This window comes from Leopardus geoffroyi, chromosome C3 (assembly GCF_018350155.1).
Source record: "Leopardus geoffroyi isolate Oge1 chromosome C3, O.geoffroyi_Oge1_pat1.0, whole genome shotgun sequence".
NCBI classification, from domain to species: domain Eukaryota; kingdom Metazoa; phylum Chordata; class Mammalia; order Carnivora; family Felidae; genus Leopardus; species Leopardus geoffroyi.
In genome coordinates this window covers 71,500,466-71,520,454 of record NC_059338.1, presented here as the reverse complement: position 1 = coordinate 71,520,454, position 19,989 = coordinate 71,500,466, and the positions used below count along the sequence as shown (strand labels likewise).

At 64.4% G+C, this 19,989-nt stretch overlaps 1 protein-coding gene across 2 annotated transcripts in view; it reads right to left on the bottom strand.

Moving 5' to 3' along the window:
• Positions 1-19,989, bottom strand: part of ZC3H3 (zinc finger CCCH-type containing 3) — an 88,646-nt gene that overhangs the window by 50,486 nt on the left and 18,171 nt on the right. For both annotated transcript variants that reach the window (XM_045453413.1, XM_045453412.1), the window contains exon 4: positions 2,101-2,254. In XM_045453413.1, coding sequence (XP_045309369.1) covers positions 2,101-2,254 — 154 coding nt within the window. The remainder of the gene's footprint in view (positions 1-2,100; positions 2,255-19,989) is intronic.

The window sequence follows — 19,989 nt, the reverse complement described above, 5'->3', positions numbered from 1 at the left end:
CCTCGAGCACCCGCAAAGCTGACCTGAGCCCGCAGCCATCGCGCACGAGTCAGGGCCACAGGACCTGAGCCGTCTGACACCAGCACGGCCTGGGACAGGGCGGCACAGAGCCAACCAGAGCGGCGTCCTCACCACACCTACCCGCCCCACCCATAGCCGGGCCCCTGTGCCGGGGCACCCACACAGCCATGGCCCTCCCTGCAAGGCAGCCGGCCCGGGGGGAGCCGTGGCCAAGCAGGGTGGGCAGCTGGGTCCGGGCCTGTCCGTTCTGAGCCGGGCCTACGGCGCCCACAGCACGAGGCCCACCTCCCCTCACGGCCCATCCCACCTACCTGAGCCGGGAGGTCAGACCTCGCAGACCTGCCCATACGGCATATGGACAAGCGCCCTCTCCACCCCCACCTGCTCAACTCCCACACTGAGGCGCAGGCAAGTGTTCCCTGTCCTGCTGCCGACTGGGCTGCTCCCCACCTAATGGACTTGACGTTCTGCCTGGTTATGAGGCGGCTACAGCCCAGGGCGGGTGCACCCAGCCACCCCCCCAGTAGGCCTCGCCCCACAGGGCCTGCCACCCCTTTCTGCTCAGTGACCCCCACAGGGCCTCCCCAGCCCCCCGCCACGCCCCCTGGGGGAGGCGGGACCGGAATTCGGACCGCGGGAGGGGAGGCGGGAGCAAGATCAATAAATCTGAACCTCATTCACGATGATCTGGGGCTCTTATTAAGTAAATTAATTTAAGTTAATTTAGCTCGATCATGACTCCCGATCACAGTGATTTAGTGAGGGGGAAATTGCATTAGGAAAGGCCATGCTCACTAGATAGGAGAACGGAAGAAAATTAGACCCACTTAGCACTGTGAATTAATATGGAAATAGCAGGTGTAAATTTAACCTTATCGAGAGAGTGAAAATTATCTTCATAAATTTGTAGAAATAGCCCCCAAGATACTTATAAATCTATTTAAAACAAAAATATTACAAAAAGTGCAGTAAAATTAATTTAAAATATACTTGCAGCTATTGCCTCCAGAAAAACCAGCAGCAGGGCCAAGTTCAGTGCAGCCTCGCGGTAGTGGAGGAGGGAGTGGGTGCCACGGCCTGGGTGGGCCAATCGCCCTGCCATAGGCCAGCGGGCCAGCACCTCCTCTCACAGCCCCAGAGCCAGGGAGCCACTGGCCAGCAGGTGGTGGGGCTCCTGGTGGGCTAGCAGGACAGCCCCTGCCCAGTATACTGTGTAGTCCAGTCCCGTGGGGCACAATGGTCCCTTGTCCACAGCCCTCGGCCAGAGTGCCCACCGCACCCGGGTGGAGGCTGACGCTGGATGAGGGAGCTCCCACTCTGCTCCCCTAGGAAGAGGCTCCCAGAGGGCGCCCCGTTCTCACTCACCCACCAGAGCTGCCGCCCCACCCCCCACCTCAGCAAAGGAAGGGGCCATGCCCCCCACGACGGGCCTCCTGAGGCCCCAGGGCTGAGCAGGCTCACAACAGGGGCCCCCGACTTCTATCCCCTAAAGCTGCTGCCCCAACAGAGCCCTCCCCACTTCTGGGCCAGGGCACCCAGAAAATAAGTGGAACCGTCCCCACTCTATATGCCCTCAGCCAGGAGCGGCCCACCCAGAGCAAGGCTGCAGCACTGGGGGGTGGGGTGCAGGCAGCACCCATTGCGGGGGACATGGAGAGGGCCGTAGCCCCGTGTGCCGAAGGAAAGATGGGCCACAGCTCCCAGAGGGCGGCTCAGGCCCTACCTCTAACCAGAAGTTTCTCCATGAAGTGGAACAATGCCCGGTGTGGCCTCAACTGTCCAGATGGTGGCTTCCCCCACGGACGTCCCCTGCCAGCTAACAGCCTACAGACAGCAGTGGAGGGCATGCGTGTCTGTGCACGCGTGTCCGTGAGTGCACGCGTGTGTCCGTGAGTGCACGCGTGCGTCCGTGAGTGCATGCGGCATGCGCAGGCTGGCCGTAGGTCTGCTGCAGAAACTGCTACACAGAAAAATTAGCCTGTTCCACGGCCGGCAAACTGTTGACCGAGCACTTCTGTGTGGCCAGCTCGGTCCCCTACAGGCCCCAGGCCCACGGCAGCCCGGATGAGGGCGTCCTACCTGGACAGCGAGAGCCGCCGTGACCGCCAAGAGGGCAGGGACAGGGGAGACTGGGGGGCGCTGAGAGGAGACACGGGCGTCTTCTTGACAATGCGGTAGCGGGTCTTGATCACTTTGCTGGTGGGAGGCGTCCGCAGGGTGTGCACGCTGGACGCTGCAGAGGAAACGCACACAGAGGGGGTCAGTGCAGTTCGGCAGGGGGCCTCTCGACTCACTCCAGCCCCGCCCCACACAGCCCCAGAGCACCCAGGGGCCCGAGGCTCCAGAGGGCTGGGCACAGGCCTGGAGTCCTGAGACACAGGGCACTGGGGATGCCGAGTGACACGTGGGCAGGGGGGGCGGCAGAAGCGCCCCGGGGCCAGCTGACTGGGGCGGCACCATGGGCTGGTGCCCCTCAGCAGGCAGCCCCCAGACTCAGGACCCCCCACTCTGGCCCCAACTCCCCAGAGCCTCCAGGAGTAGCGAGGAGGGGGCCGCAGGAGGGCGCAGGAGGCCGGGGTGCAGACTGCTCGCCTCCCTCTCCGGGCACCCCCAGCACATGCTCACGCAGATTTATGTATTTAATCACCAATGTTTTCATAACATCTTGCGGGGGATGTACGTACACCACAGCTTCTCTTTTGCTGAATGGTTCATGCAATTAACAGGGATCTGTTTTGCCCGAGTTCCCCTCCACTTGATAGCCGGCAATTTCTCCACAGCTTCGAGGAACGTACCTAATTGCCCGGCTCGCATAATATACAGCTCTAACTGCCCAGATAATTAAAGCGAACGCAGCGCGGGACGGGGGCGCCGAAGCCTCTCGTGACCCAGCCCACGGCCGGCAGCCTCTCCGGAAGCTCCCCTCTCGGACCGGCGCTGGGACCCAGGCTCCCTGCGGGCTCCTCCTCGTCCCATCCAACCTGCCTGCACAGCACCCCAGCATGGGTAGCTTCCTGGGGCTCCCACTCACAGAGACGCTATGCCGGGTCAGGCCATCGGGCAGTGGCGGGGGCGGGAGGGGGGGGCGGGGGGGGGAGGGGCGGCGTGCGTGCCAGGTGAGGCCCCCAGGAAAACGCACAGGGTCTCACTGCCGGAGCATCAGCACCAGAGCAGACCCGTGACCCTTCAGCCAAAGGCTGCCAGGGCCCCAGGTGGCCCGGAGGGAGCAGTGCACGGGGCGGCACCAAACCCCCACATCCCCTCACTAGTCCGCTAGGTGCCAGTCCTTTGGCTCCTCCGACAGCACGGACCAGCGCTCCACGACCCGGGCCTGCTCCGCTAGACCCTCCCAGAACCCACAGATCCCGAACCAGACCGGGAACCTCCCCGTTGCCGGCCTGCAAGGAGCTGTTACGAATCATGGACAGCATCTAAAACCCATCTTTCAGAGCCCTAGACCCAACAGACTCCAGCCCACAGCCAGGCTCCCGAACCAGCTCCTGGCTCCACACACCTCCTCTCCAGGCTTGCCCGGCCCGCCAGAACCCACTACACCCAGGGGACACCTGGCCGGGAACAAGCAGGACAAGCCTGGTATCTGGCACCGTGCCCCTTGCCCGGATGTCGGAAGAGCCCCTCCTCCACGTGTCCCCTCACCCTCTGCCAGGGTACCCATCCGCCCACACGGCAAGGTCAGGACACGGCATGGGTCAGAGCCCTCCCGAGTGCCCCGGACTAGAGGGTGCACACCTGCTGCCAGACCAAGGAGACTTTGCAGGGCCCTTTCACCTGTCAGAGGTGGACGTGGGCTTCAAGGCCCAAAGAGTGCCAGGGGCAGGGCACAGCTCTGGTCACCAGACTGGCGCAGGGACGCACAGCAGCTGCCCACCAAAGGGAGCCACGACACATCCAGGTGAGGCCAGGACAGACGCCCCGGCAACAGGGGAGACCCCCCCCTTCTCCCCTCACCCCTTCTGTCTGTCTCTGTCTCTCCTCAGTTCTCCCTCCCTCCAAGAGCAGCAGCTCCAGGGAGTTGGGGAGAAAACAGAAGGTCAGCAAAACCAAAGGGCGACATGGCATCACCAGGGACACCTGATCTTGCTGAGTGACCAAAGTGAGTGGATCCTTAGCTCTGAGCACCCCACACGCTCTTGGGACGCAGGGGAGAGCCTCGCACACAGTGGGCATCAATAGATAAATGTTTGCTGAATTGAATTTTCAAGGTCTTACAAGCAAGAATGGACCACAGAAAATCAATAACGGCTTGTTCCAACTAAGAGCCTTCCTCTAAGTCATCTGGGCCCCAAGCTACCCTCACAGCCGCCCTGCTCCCTCGGCCCTTGCATCCGGACAGCACGCCTGACCCCAGACCTCCCAGGCAGCGGCCGCTGGCTGCTCTGGGATGGGAGGTGCCACACAGCCCTGGCACGGCTGGAGCCACACAGCCCTGGCTCTGCAGCTGGACTCCTGCCCGGGAGCCCTGCTGACTCACCAGCCCCACCCCCTTCGTCCTGAGCATAGGGAACCCAGGCCTGGCCCAGCCCCACTCCCCTCTTCCGGATGTGAGCACTGCCACCTCTAGGAAGCCCCCTCCCCCGCCCCCACGCCCAAAGGCCTGGACTCTGCATTCAAGTTAACAGGCAACTGTATTCAGGATGCACTCCTGCAAAGCGCAGGCCTGTTGTAAAATCAACTTTTTGCTTAACTTACTGCATTTTACTTATTAGTGCCCAATTACCACTTCTGGGAAACGCAAAGTAACAAGGCAGATCTCCTCTTAAACAGTCAGCCTGGTGTCCTTTCCTTCACACTGTCATCTGTGAGGCCCCACCCCCCATGGTCCTGAGCAACAAGGGGAGGGGAGGGCACAGCAGGGCACACCCTGCCCCACGGCGGGGCTGTGACCCCTACAGCCTGGCCTGCTGGTCACTCCTGGCCCCCATCTTTCCTCAATGGGCAGTTTAGGCACAGGCAGCGGAAGGGTTCACGGCAGTGACCCCAGAGAGACCGCCTAGGGCGCCCATGCCAAGAACACACAGGTGGGTGTGTGCCCCCGTGGCCAACAGGCGCAGGGATCCTAACACTGTGCCTGCACACAGGGACCGGGAAGCTGGGGTGGGAGGCAGCAAGGCCCGCCCCAGGGCGAAGGTGGCAGGCACACTCCCGCCCTGCTCCCCGTGGCTCAGGAGCCCAGGCCTCGCCCCGACCCCGCGGCTGGGAAGGCAGCCCCAGCAGCCGGCCATTCCCCCCGGCTGGCGGAGGGTTTGTGTAGATAATCATGTTATTTAGATAGGATGTGGGTTTAATTCCCTTCATTACAGACTCCCAGGGTTGTAATTTTTTTTCTCCGCATGATGTATTCCCTGTGGCACATTTCACTCAAATCAAACCCTTCGTGCCTTTATTGCCAACGAGGCCCGGGCGCCACGTTATCAGGCCCACACACACAGCCCTCTCCGCCCTGCCGTGCAGAGGTCACTTCTAATGACTAATCGATCTCATTAGCTTTCCTAATTAAAAACTTTACTACCGCAATGGAAGACGAACTACAGAAAACTGCTGGCATCATATTTGAGTGGGATATGAGCCCATCTATCAGCGGAGCCCTCGCGCCTGCACAGTCGGCCCGGGGGCTGGCCTCCCCCGCGTGCCCGTGCTCGGGGGCCCCAGACGGGGTGGGGGGACTAGGCTGCAGCCAGGGGCCCTCCTGAGCACCGAGCACCGGCACGCGGGGCAGGCGTGGTGGCAGGGAGGGAGGCCACTGAGGCCCAGGGAGGCGGGACACCCATCCAGCAGCGGAGCCCAGCCAGCCTGGCTCCTGCCCCCAGCACGTCCTGCCCTCCGTGATCCAGCCGTGGAAGCGGGGCACACACCAGCCCCTCCCAGGGCCCCAGAGCACTGGGCAGATGGCAGGAAAGGGAGGGCCATGCCCCGTCCCGGCTCCCCCAGTCCCCCTCCTGACCAGCCACCAGACAGGAGAGCCCATCAGACGGAGGTCACAGCTCTCTGTTTTAGTGCAGAGCAGGAGTTGAGACGGAGTTCAGATTTTTATGGAACTTCAAAGGGCAATAACTAGGTAGAAAATGAGCTGCTAATTTCACAACTGTTTAATGAATAAGGAGAAGACGAAGACTGTGCAAAGGGCTGCCTGAGGCTGCTCCCCATACAGGCGGGCAGACTCAGGGCTGAGCGAGTGTCCCCAGCAGCACCCCACTGTCCGGCCCCGTAGGGAAAGGCCTGGTGGGGGGGCAGGGCAGGGACCACGCGCCCCTGGCTCCGTGGCCTCCCATCCAGCAGCCTCTGGTCTTCGCCCAGCAACGGCCCACAGACAGGGGCACTGGGGCCTCCAGAGACAGGCCCCATGAAGATGGGAGACCTGTCCACAGCGGCTTCCCACCCCATTCCAGAAGCCTCTTCCCTGAGCGTCTGGCCTCGTGAAGAGGCAGCGGGGGTGTTGCTGGTGGAGGCACAGACTAAGGGCAGGGCTGTCTCCAGCCCTCCATCCCTGCTGGGGGACAGGACAGCTGAGCAAAAGCGAGTGACTGGTACCTGAGCACAGAATTCACCTGTGCCAGTGAACAGGACTGGACAGAGCCCGCAGACGGAATCCAGCCTGCCTGTCGTGCACCCTCAAAACCAAGCCATGCTCCTGGAAGAGGGGCCCCAGGCCAGGCCCCAGACCCCTGGCCTCTCGGGACCACGGCAGCATGGGGCGGGGGATGGGGGGGGGGGACCCCTCTGGCTGAGGGTGGGGAGCCCGGCTGGTGGGGTGGCCATGGGGCCAAGGGCTTCTGCTAGCCCAGGCTCCCCAGTTCACAGTCCAGGGAGATTCAACTTCCTCTGCCTGATCCGCTTTTCATCAACAGCTACCCTGACGCGTCAGTATCTGCGAACAGGCTTCAGACAGCTCTAAAAGGCCGTGCTGCGGCTCAGCATTTCAGAAGCCACAGGGATTTCTGCTCTTCTGCCACAGAAGCCATTGTCCACTCTCAGTCGGCTCAGGTCCCAGCTGGTCACCCTGCTGTAGGCTGGTAGTGCCCCCACCCACCCGCACCTGCCTCCCGTCAGGCCGCCCACAGCCCCCAACCGAAATGGGCACAGGGCCCCCACCTGACCAGGGCCCGTGGGTGCCAACCACTGGCAAGCTCTGTGCACCCAAACTCACTCCGGAAGGTCTTCCTTCCAGCCTTAACTGGAGTTTTTGATACGGTGCCAACTCGACCCAGCCCAGGGCCTGGCACTGGGTGAGGGAGGCCTGGCCTAAGGCAGACAAGAGGGGCCAGAGCAGGGAGGGGGCTGCGCCACGGAAACCAGCCTGGCCCCCTTCTTGGCACGGACGTGGGACAGCACCTGGCAGTGGGGTCGCTGATGTGCCCGAGAGAGAGGGTGGGAGGCCCCTGTGAGCACCTGGGCACCTGCATGCCCACAAACCCGTCCCCTGTGGGGCCTCTTCCCTGGGCAGTTTCTGAGAGCCACGGCCTTTGGGGCAGGCCCCGGACACAATTCTGCTCTCCAGCAAGAGCAAGGCTCTCAGATCAGCGGCCAGCTTACGGTCGTGACCGCAGCTGATGGTGGTCAGGGGTGCAAAGAGGTGCACACGGCAGGCAGGACCTGTCACGAGTGCCCCCAGCAGTGACACCGCCAGCCTGGAAGGACCGGGAGGGGCCTGAGTGGGGTCCAAACAGAAGGGACAGCACAGCCACAGGCCCCAGGCAGTGAAAAGCAGGGAACAGCTCCAGGCAAGCAGGGTGCTGGCTTCTCCTGGAGGAAGCGGGGAGGTGCCCTGGGGGCTCCCGGGGGATGAAGAAGCAGCCGGCTAGCACGGGGTCCGGGCCTCCCCACACCGCCTCCAGGTTGGCAAAAGGCTCATACTTGCGGCCAAGGCCTCACCTCACCCTCAGACTCTGTACCACCCCAGGGGCGGTGACAGGGACAGAAGTGAGGGCCAAGCAAGCCAGGCGGGTCTGGAGAGTGCGCAGGCAACAAGGAGCCCACAGAGAGCCAACGGGAGGACTGGGCCCAGGCAGGCTCCCCGCACCCAGCTCGAGGTGCATCTCCCAGCCCTCCAGGGCCTTACCCTACCTCCCTGACCCGAGACCAGCCACTAGAAAGACTGTGGGTGCAGGGGGCAGGGGCAGGTGAGGTGCAGGTCAGCCCAGAGGCGCCTGGTCTTCTCGGCAGCGGGAGGTGCCGCAGGGGCGGGCCGCTTTCCCCGCTGGTGGCAGGTGGGCTGCACAGTGGCCACAAACCCACACGTCACAGCAACCCTGCAGGCAGAGGCCGGCTCCGTCCTAACAGCGGGTGTGCCGCACTCCTGGCAAAACGGCCACGGCAACATAAGCAGACCAGCAGGCGCACCGGCTGAGAAGCCTTCAATGCGCAACGGTGTCCTCACGTCTGAAACCCCGCGGGGCAGCTGAGCTGCTTGCGGAGCCCTGGGCCGGGCAGGACGGGCAGTGCTCGAGAGGACCGGGGCGAACGGCGGCAACACGTCCTGTCTGCCTGGGGCAGGGCCGGGGGTTGGGGCCCGGAGAAGGGCTGTGGGGTGGGCCCCAAGCCCCACTTGGCCTCAGAGGGGACAGTGAGGTGTGCCTGCTCTCTCTAGACACCGCCTGTCCACTACGGAATTTCTGAAGGTCAACGTCATCTGAGCTGTCCTCTCGGTGACCCCCACGGTCCTGGAGACGGTGGAACCGGGGCCGCATTTGGGGGTGAAAAGGGCCCCACTCCTAGGAGGGGTGAGCCGACCCCAGAGGCCACCAGGAAAGGTCCGTGGATGCACACCATCTGCAGGAAGCAGCCAGAAGGAAGGCCTGTGGGGTCCGGGCTCTGGTGGTCGGGTGCCGCCGAAGGGGGTCCCAGGCCTGCTCTCCCCTCCCCACCCTACTCAGCCTCAGGCCGGTTGCTCCCCAGCGTCCGCAGTAGCTGCCAAGGGAACGCTGGCCCGAACTCCGCCCTGGTGACTCTGTGCCCCCGGCTCTGACCGCAGTCCCACCGCACGGCCCGGCCCACACGCCCGAGGCTCCGCACGGGGCCGGCACAGAGGTGCGCACACCGTGTGCGGTCATTTCCTGCGCATGTGGCCCGCCTGCCAGCCCCTCCGAGACCCACCAGGGCTTTTGCAGCACAAGCCCAGACCCTTCAGTTATGCGCTTAACCAGGAAGGATGTGTCCAGACACAGGGCTGGTCCACACCTCCCCCCCCGCCCCGTCTCAGATGGGCCCCCATCTCTGTGCTACTAGGAGATCAGCACCCGGAATGGGACCCAGCCCTGGGACCTGGGGCGAGGACACCGACGCCCCAGTTTCTACTGATGCCGGTGCCCCCTGGCTGGGGGCGAGCCTCGGGGATCCTCCAGGACACCGAGGAACAACCTGGCCATCTCTCCACACTGGGCTGGACTGCCCTTCTCCCACCCCCCCCCGCCCCCCCCCAGGCCTACCACATGGGAAAGACTCAGCCAAGGGCCCCAGGCAACAGGGCGGGCTGCTCTCCCCAGGAAGCCGCTGGGCCTGCTCCCAGCTGGAACCACGGGCAGAACCCACCAATCCGGGTCCCATTCGGACGGCGGTGCTACCGCTGTGGCAGCGTTGGCTTCGGCTCAGCCTTTCTAGTCTGATGATCTCTGCCTTCTAATTGAGTTCGCGGTTCAGCGCGTTTAGGGCAGTAAGTGGACACCTTGCCACACCTGTGTCGGAGCGCTCGGGGCTGCCGGGGCGGGGGGGGGGGGGGTGGCGTCTGGGCCTCCCAGGCCTGCAGACTGGGGGCCCCTCTGCCTGAGCGCCAGCGGGGTCCCGTGCCGGCCTCCCCCAGCCCCGTCTGCAGACTAGTCTCTGGTGAGCCTAGAAGCACGCGTCCTTTCTGGTCAACAGCCCCGACCTCCTCCCTGATCCCCCGCCCGTCCGTCTAGGCCCCTCAGCAGCCGAGCTCAGCTGCAGCGTCCGCCAGACCGCCCCACGAAAGCACACCCCCTGCCCGGACGCCGGGGTGCTCAGGGAACCTCCGGCGCCCCCCACCCGCCGCTGCCTCAGACACAGCGGCTTAGAAAGTACCACTGGCTTCCCCCGCCAGGCCCCGCGCCAGGCTGTTCCCAGCTGCTCTGTCAGCGGCACCCCACCTGCGGCAGGAGGTGAGGGTCGGCAGCACGGCCCCTCGGGGCGGCGAAGGGCGCGGGAGATTAGCGCTGCTGGGCACCACTTCCCGCCGGCCAAGCGAGAAGCCAGCTCCCTGCGGGTGGCCACGTGACGCGGAGGTGGGCACCGGCAGGCTGCAAGCCAGGAGGCAGACAGAAGCGGTTCCCCCCGCCCCACCGGCCCCCAGGCCCCTCCACTGTGAGCAGGGGATTCCCGGGTTCCCCCACGAGGCTCCCAGCCTCTCTCCCTGCACCCCCCCCCCACATGCTCCCAGGCCCCTAGGCCCCTCCACTGTGTGCAGGGCATTGATTCCCAGGCAGGGTTGGCTCTGGTCGGCTCTAGTGGAACATCTTCATCAGAAGGGGGAGCCTCTGTTCCCTCCTGCCCTCCACATAGGACACACAAAGCCCGACGAACAGCACAGCTGACAGGGCACATTGGCCCCTCGGGGTACAGATGTAGGGAGGAGCCCCGCTGGGGCAGGTCGGCACTAGGCCAAGGGGCCTCTGCCCAAGGCCCCTCAGGAAGGACAGGAGAGGATCTCGATTTCACTGACGCCAGCCTGGAAAACAGCGGCCAGGAGGCAGACGTCATCCTGCCCCATAAAGACCGCTATAAACATGCCCACAGACCTCCACCTGTACCGTCGCACAGGTGCCCTGCTGTCCACCCAGGCCCCGCAGGTGCAGGAAGCACACGGGTGACAGGACCTGGCCGCCGTGTTCCCACCTGCGAGAGCACGGCCGAACCGTGACAGAGCCCCCACCCTGTGAACACTTATTCATGTGCTTGCAGGGGCCCGTCCACTTCTCCAAATGAGGCGTGACAGCAGCCCAGGCAGAAGGCAGTGCGCGCCCCGCCCAGCACTCACCCGCCAGGAGCTGCCAAGGACTGAGCTCTAACAAGCTTCAGTGGTGGGATGACTGGAATCACAAAGTATGAATTTTTATGAGTCTAATAAATCACTCCACTTTTCCTGTGTTTGATGGTTCCCAGCACTTCCAGTGCTGGAAGAGCCCCGCTGCCATCAGATGGTCTGACCCTCGTCTCTGCTGGTGGCCGGGGACAAGGAGCCAGGGCAGCTGGAGACCCTCCCGGGCACCCTGGGGCCATCGGAGGCCAGTGCGTCCACAGGCCCCCGCGGAAGTTCTCAGGCCGGCTCTGTGCTCCCTCTGCTCAGAGGCCAGCCCGTGGAAAGGGCGCCCCGGCCAAATCAGCATGGACCCGACCACACACCCCTCTGTGACAGAGCCGTAGGGACCCCAGGGCCCGGGAAGGGGGGTCTGAGGGGCAGCAGTCCATCCAGCCCCACTGATTTCCCACGTGCACCCCGCGGCCTGCAGGCGCTCGCCGCCAGCCTTCCGCCGCACCGTCATCCAAGCCGGGGACCGGCCGCTGACAAACGGTTAGCAATGATCAAATCACAGAGGCAGCCCGACAGGCCATACGTCACCGAGCAGCCATCGGCCCTGCAGCCTGAGGAGCGTGGGCGGCTCGGTGATGACAAACAAGGGCTGTCAGCTGCCTGTCCCCCAGCGGGCCGTGTTCGCTGTCGTCCCACACTACCTGGTGTTTAATGACGACACTGTCAGCCCAAGACGCAGCGCCAACGCCGCCACGGACTGTCAGGGCCCTATTAGAGGAAAGATTGAGACCCTACTCTTCTTAAACTCACTCAAGCAACACAAGCCGCTAGTTCCTATAATTATTGTGCGTGAGCCATCGATCGTGCCGACACCTGACCCATCTGTATGAGATGGGAGTAGTTTGCTCCGTGACAGTCGCTATAGATTATGGGGGTGGGTCGTCCCTCCCCTCTTAACCACGGTGCTACCTACCAGAGCAAGGGGGAGACTGAGCACCTCTCACCAATCCCCCAGCCGCAGGCATGGGCACGGGGGGCAGGGAGACCCAGCACCTCCTGGGAAGTCAGGAGGCACCCCCACACACTGGGAAGGCCACGGGGGCACCGTGGCAGGCAGCTAAGGAATCCAGGCAGGGAGAGGACACTCCAGGCAGGGCACGACTCTGGCTCAGCACGCCCTGCAGGACCCCAGCACCCCAGGACAGCACACGGGGAGCACCAGTGCCTCAGGCAAGCACACATGCGTCAGGGAGTGGCCGGCGCCCCCGAAGGGCACCAGAGTCTGTCCATGGTACGTGGCGGGTCCGGGGGCTCAGCTCCAGCTTCAGGAAGGCAGAGCTCGTGGCCAGGGGGCCCACTCTGGTCCCTTCCTCCCCTGGCCCCAGGTCACAGGACAGGCCTGTGCCCTCCTGTGCTCAGAACCCAGTTCTGGCCTTGGCAACCCTGGGGACCCCTCAGCCCTTCTGAGGACAACTGGTGCTCGTGCTTGCGTGCAGGCCTCTGGATCCCAAGTCGTGGAGCCCCCAGAACACAAGGCCCAGCCCCCAGGCCCACGCTGACAGCCATGATACTCGAGGTCCGTCGTCTACAGCCAGGCACCGAGCCGGGCGAGCCCATCTCACAGCCCCAGGATTAGGTGGCCTGAGGTCCATCTACCACTTCCGTGGAATCACGCAGCCAAGGACAACAGGAAAGTTTAAGACGCGAACAGTGAAAACAGCGTTTGGAAAGCAACCGCAGAGCAGGGAAGAGGCCTGAGAAGGAAGCGGACTCCACGCGGGGCGTGCTGCCACAGGGGTGCGGACTCCGGCCCCCAGCTCCTCGCACAGGCCAGGCTCTGATGGAAGGCAGCACCGACACCGCTGTGTCCCCTGCAGAAGGTTCTGGCAGGAACTTGCTCATTCGCTCATTCAACGCATTTCTGGCAAGACCTGTCGTGCACTGGGAAGAAGCAGGGAGCTCAGCGAGCCCCTCAAGGTCCTCTCCTGGCAGGTGGGCACCCCCCAGCCTTCCCCCCCCCCGCCCCGAGCCCACCCCGCCCCCAGGAAGGGAGGGACCCCCGGGTCCCTGCCAGGGCCCAGCCTGCGCGAGGCCTTCCCACCTGGAGCTGCAGGGACTCCGGGGCCAGCGCCACAGGAAATGCCTGAACTCCTCTCAAGGTAGCCCATCCTGTGCCTGACACAGAGCCTAGATGACCCTACGGTCCTGCCGGCCTAATGCCAACTGCTCTCCCTCGACCCCAGCACAGGCCTCGCTGCCTGGCAGGGCCCGGTGCTGGCGGCCCGTCCTCCCTGTGACCCAGGTGCGACGACGCACAGGGTGGGGGCCGCCTGCCGGAGCCCCTGTGTCGGTAAACACGGAGCTGAGCCCAGCACTGCTTCCCCCCCCACTAACACCTGCCAGGGGACGGGACTTGAAGCCAGCCCAGCAGGAGAGGCCCAGGAGCGGGCCACAGTCTCCTCCCAAGGCCTCTCACCTATGCCACTGCCAGGGCTCATGTGCCCAGTGCAGCGGCCTGAGGCCACAGGCCCCACCACCTAGGCAGGACCGGTGCCCGCCAACACCTTCCCCCGCACCGGGCCGGCTAGCGTGCGGTCTGTGGCCTCACCAAAGTCCAGTGCTCTGTCATCTCGAAGCCCCTTCCATCTGGGGGCCTGGCCAGACAGGGACGGGAAGGCCAGCCTACCAGGTACAAAGGCATTCGCTTCCACAGCCAGGCTGAAAACCCAGAAGACCAGAGGCTCTGGGGAGCAATGTGGGGGCTCCCAAGTCCACCAGGGACAGGTGAAGGGCCACGTCCACTCTTCACCAACAGCACCGGGGCCCACATTCAAGCAGGGCCAGTCCAGCCAAGGGGGCAGAGCCTGGCCCATGAAACGAAGGCCCATCTACCCCGCCTGGTAGCTGCTGCTGGGGGGACTTCTGGGTGGGCAAGAAAGTGATGGGAAGGGCCCACCGCTCCCAGATGGACAGACACCCCACATTCTGAGCCATGAGAGACGGGGAAGGGCCCAGCTCCCTGTCCCGGGTGCAGGTCTGACACGCAATGATGCTGGTGTGGGGGAAGGCAAGGCTCAGAGCGCGCCCTGTCCTCCCTGTGGACGCTGACGGCGATCCCAACAGCAGAGCCAATGCAGCCATACCGCCCACGGGGGAGGAAGGGCACGCAGAGCCTGCCTCCTCCCTAGTGACCCCCTGTTCTCGCCCACAGGGATGGGAGCACCAGGAGGGGAGTCTCCCTAGCAGACGCAGCAGCCCCAGCCCCCAGGGAACCGCAGCTTCATGAGGGCCACCCGCCCAGGCCCGGGGGCCCTTCCACCAGCCTGACCTCACAGGGGCCGGCGGTCCCAGCTCCCCACAGAGCCCGGGCCTGGGGACTCTTGCAAGGGAACAGCGTCCCGCTCACCACAGCTGCACCTTCTCTCAGGGTCCCTCCCCTGCTTCCTCTGTGTTGGGGCTAAAGAGAGATGCTTGCCAGGGAGGCTGCAAAGAACGCCTCTAGAAAGAGCAGCTGTCACTCACAGAAAACCATGTGTCCCCCTCACAAAACCCAGACTGCCAGGACCCTCTCCTGACATTCCCCGGTTTCCCTCTGGGCCACTGCCTTTCTGGTGGCCACAGTGACAGGGCTATGGCGCCAGGGCAGCAAGCGGGCCACGGAGGCGAACACCCGGGCAGTGGGTGTGCCCCGGCCTCACTCACCCCGAGTCCTGCTTGGGGGTCCGTCGCGGCTGCCACAGGGCCAGAGACAGCTCGCCACGGCAGCCGGAGACAGCAGTGTGGGAGCCACACGTCCAGGGGGCCCTAGCTCCATTACTGCACAGGGAGGCCTGTACAAACTGGCTCGTGCTTCGCACATGCAGAGAGAACTGCCCAGCAGAGCCACATGGGCCTGGCCGGGGAGGGGACCGCAGGGAGGAGCTGGGGACACGGTTGGCTTTAGCGGGACCTGCACTGCCCATACCAGCCCGGCAGGTGGCACCCCACCGTGCTCGGCCCACCTCTCTGCCCAGGGCCCTCCAGCCCCGGCACAGGGTGCAGCCACCAGGCCAGCAGCAGCACGGGCCTCAGTGATGGCCCCGTGGCCACATGGGCCACACACGTGGGAGGCTCCGCAGGAGGCAACGTAAGGCCAGGGGGCAGCTTTAGGGGGGCTCCCCTACAGATAGAGGCCTCGGTGCTCTGTGAGTGGGAAGGAGAGGAGCGCTGGGGAGGGCGTAAGGAGGAGAGAGGCGAGGGACGAGGGAGAGAGGGGCAGGTGGGGACACAGCACAGAGGCCCACCGGCCCACAGGGGCTGCTCTCAGACCACTCCGTCTCACAGGCGGCTGCAGGGACGGGCTGGCGGACGCACCACGGCACACCGGCCCCCGAACAGGCCCCTGACAGCTGCCAGACGTCTGCACGGCCTTCTCGCAGGGACCAGGGCCTGCAGCCTCCCACGGGTGACGTCACCCCACCGGGACACACACGCACATACCCGGAGGCCAGGCTGAGGAGAACGCAGCCACGAGCAAGCAGTGAAGAGAACCAAGAGAAGGAACCAGGGGCGTCTCCTAGAGGGGCACGGGACACAGGCGGCCTCGCTCAGTGTCGCCTCCCCACTGCGCTGCGGCCAGAATGCCGGGGCAGAACAGGTCCCAAGAGCCACGGGGGCGCCCCAGCAGTCCGGCCTGCCCCCATGTCAGCATTCCAGAGCTGCACAAGCTGCAGACTCAGCAGCGACGGGAACACGTGGCATCGGTGATTTTCTGGACAGCCACAGGCTTCAGCAGGGCTCGCCCCAGCACGTGGGGGCTTGGTGGGGCCCAGGGCCTGTCCCGGCTTCCCCACACCTCCCAACACAAGCAACGCTCTGGCACAGAGCACGGTTCCCTTCCTCATCCTTCCCCAGATTCTGCAGTGGGGCCTGCGGCTGGGGAGCTCGCGTTTTCCCACAAGGCCCCAAGCCTGTCTTTCCAGATGCAGTGGGGTCAGCCCCACCCCCCAGACACACCAGGCTCCACCGGCCCACACTGTGCCCCCCGGGACCCCCGGGGATGCAGATGGGGAGGCAGCAGGCCCCTACCCAGCTGAATCTGGTGGGTCTTTGGCCTCCCGTGGGTGGGGATCCAGGGGCACAGGGCAGCTTTCCCAGCCCCCATGGAGCCTGCTCGGCCCTCACCTCAGCCTCCCCGCCTTCATCCTCTGAGCCTGGATTCCCCTCCTGAGACACGAGGACCTGGCCCTACCCCCAGCCAGAGAGAGGAGGCAGCTGGCCAGCCACCAGGTTCACTGCCCAGCTGTCCCCTACATGCGCACACAGGTCCCACGGGGCGCGAGCCCGGAGAGGGGAGCACAGCAGGGGGGCGGCAGGCTCACCAGTGACAGCACAGGCACCGTGGTTCTGAGCTGTGGTCACAGGTCCTGGCTGGGGGGGGGGGGGGTGGGGGGACTTCTAGGAAGGGGTCGGCCACGGGCCCCTAAGGTTCCTCCAGTGCTGACTGTGGGAGCTGCTCCCCCTCCCAGCCAGCCTTTGCTTAGAACAGGGGAGGGAGAGGGACAGAAACAGCACTGGAAACCCTGAAATAAAGCCCAAGACCTCTGTCTCAGCAGAGCCCAATCTCCGCAAGTGTCTTGAGTGCTCAGGGCACGCGGCGCCTCGGGGGACCCACAGGGGCTTCTCTCTGACTAAAGGCCTGTTTCCTTCAGTTGGCTGAAAACTTGCTGGCCCTTGATCTCTGCAAGAGCCTGTCACTCAGCAGGGCCCCAACTAGCGTGTCTCTAGGGACAAGGCCACACCACAGCCTGCAGGCAGACTGCACTCGGGCAGGAACCCTGGTCCCTTCAGTTCCGGGCACCGTGGGGGGCAGGCCTGGCATCGGGAGGGGGGTACTCTTCCCTCGGGTTTGTGCCCTGCTCACGGGCGACCTAGGACCAGGCCTCCCCAGAGCTGGCAGGCAGCAGGGCCCTGCAGGAGGCCCTCGAGAACGCCCGGCCAGGGGACCGGCAACCAGGCCACCCGGTGACCCCAGCATCTCCCCACACAGGCGGACGAAGCCAGAGGCCCGGCCCGCCACCCATCTAGCACATCTCCACCCGCCACAACAGTGTGGGCCCGGCCAGCAGCTTCCCCGCACACCGGTCGCTGGCCGGGAAGCACCTCTGACACGGGCCATCCCTCGTTCGGTGGCGAGAGGTCTCGGCCCAAGAGGCACACGCTCTCCGGGGGGGGGGGGGGGGGGGGCCGTCGGGAAGGTGGTTTCCGACGGCACGGAGGAGGCTTCACTGGCCCCCCTCACCGCCCCCGCCCCGCTGCCACAGGCACCGCCCTCCCCGAAGCCGCCGGGTCGCCGCCGGGCAGCCGGGGGCGGGGCTGCGGGGCAGTGGCCGCGGGCACGGCTCGCACCGCTGAGCGCTGAGCGCGCTCTCTCAGGCTGCTGCACCCCGCCGCGCTCAGGCTCGCACCCCGCCACTTAATCGCTCTGCCGCTGATGCGGAAAGGGCAATTAGGAGAAAAGCTGCCAGAGCCCATCACAGATCCGTGCGGCTCGGAATACACTGTGAAAGGAAACACAACAGCTCCAGAATTAATTTAGAAAGCGCAGAGCCCCGCAGAATGACAACAAACAGGCCAGTGAGCGCTGGGGGGGCGGGGGCGGGTCCACGGCGGCCAGGAGGTGGCCCCGCATACCTGCCTCGGAACGGGAGCCAGCCTCCAGGCTCCAGCCGTTCCAGACTGAGGCACCCAGGGCACCGGGCAGCCGAGGTGCGCGGCGGTCTCCCCATCCACAGACCAAATAACGGACGCTTAATGACAAGAGACTGGGATTTACGGTCGGTGTGTGCGTGCAGCTACAGATTTCCTTCGCAAATCCCATCAATTCTGTCCATTCAGACCAAATCTCATCATTGGAAGGCTACGTGGATGAGCACGGAGAGCCCCAGGTCACAAGCGTGGCCCTGGGTGGCTCCAGAAAAGGCCCGGCAATGGTGCTACCTCAGGCTCCTCCCACCCAGGGCTCCACCTGCCACCACTCCTCAGGAGATCCTAGCTGCCTGTCTGGGAGCAAGGGCCCCTACCGGTAAACAGGCCAATGTCAAGAGGCCTTAGGGGAGGCCACTACCACCTCCCATGGACCCAAGACGGGGGACAAGAAAGCAGGAGGGTCATAAGCAGCAGAGGACCCCACGGACACAGGCACCATCTGGAAGCCCCAACAGCTGTAGAGGCACGGAGGGCCACGTGACCCTGCCCTTTCCAGGGCCACTGAGGGATCCCTCCCTTGGTAGAGCAGCACAAAGGGTTCCAGCTCGGATCCCAGGGGCGTGGGGAGGCCTATCCCGGTACCCATCCTAAGAGGCTCCATCTGTCCCAGCGTGGTCCTGTGAGGACACGGCAGCAGGGTGGATTGCAGGGACACAGCCCGGGGGGCTCCAAGGACAGCACCGCCACCTGCCCGCCCGCCCACCCACCGGCTCCTGGCAAAGAGCCTTTTTCCCACCTTTGTGTCCCAGAGGCTCCCACAAGGAGAAGTGGGGCCTCGGGTGCACAGAGGTGATGGGCCCAGTATCCCCCAGACCCCGGTCTCCTAGCCGCTGACAGCTCTGGCCCAGCACAGGTTTTGAGAGCAGGGCCGAGTTCTCGGGAACCCCAAGACCCACCCTAGCCCCCATGTCCCGCAGGGGAGAAGCCCTCCACCCTCCTGGTCCCCTCATGCCAACAGAGCCGTCCCCTGCGCGCAGGGGGGCCCCACCCACCCAGGCCAAGGAGTGTCCCCGAAGGCAGTCAACTTTTGTCAGGACCTGGGTTAGAACCAGAGACCCTGCCCAGCTCCCTTAGGCAGGCTGGGCACTGGGGCCATTCCCCCAGGGCCACCCTTGGAAGTCCAAGACTCTCCCTGGTTGTCCCCAGGGGGCCTGCCTGCATGGGCACCACCTTCCCAGTTGTCACTCAACCCCATTCAGCAGCTCAGTGCCCACCCCTGGGCAGTGTGCCCCCCCCCCAGGCCCCTCACCCAGCCTCCACTGCCCCCATTTTACGCCAGGCCTGCCCAGCTCTGCCACTCAGGCTCCACATCCTTACTGAGCATGGCTACTGGAGGTCCCTCTCAGGACCTGGAACTGGGGCAGGGAGACGCCTGCAGGCACAAGGCCACCGTCCAGGAGGCCCACAGGCTGCCCTGTCGACACTACACCCCAGAGACTTCTCAGAGGCCACAGGTGAGTGAGCCGCTCCTGTCCCCAACACACAGGTCACTTGATGCTCTGAGCCACCCGTCCTCCCCACCCAGCCACACACTGGGCATGGGACGGGCACTCCAGCGCCCCCATCCTGCAGACAGGAAAGTGGGCCACCAGATGCAGGGATGGGCTGTGTGGTCTCCCAGTGCCCCATCTTTACCCCTCCTCCTGTACAGACCCTGCTCTGCCAGACCAGCCCGCTGGGGCATTCTACCCCTGGAGCACCCCCCACCCCACCAACACTGCCCTTAACTCTGCAGGCCTACCTCCCCGAGGGCCCCATATCCCGTCTGGGAGAAGAAACATCATCCATCCTTGAATTATCTCCATAACTCCGTCCACAATGCCCACCACTCAACACAAAATAACCAGACAGGGGTGCCTGGTGGGCTTGGTCTGCACAGCAGGTGGCTCTTGATCTCGGGGACATGAGTCTGAGCCCCATGGTTGGGTGTAGAGATTGCATAAATAAACTCCAAAACTAACAAGCAAAACCAAAACAGGGGCGCCTGGGTAGCTCAGTTAGTTGAGCGTCTGACTCTTGACTTCAACTCTTCACGGTTCGTGGGTTTGAGCCCTGTGTCAGGCTCTGCGCTGGCAGCGTGGAGCCTGCTTGGGATTCTCTCTCCCTCTCTCTCTGACCCTCCCCAACATGAGACACATGCACCCTCTCTCTCTCAAGACAAATAAACATTTAATAAATACACAAACAAACAGGGCACCTGGATGGCTCAGTCGGTTAAGTGT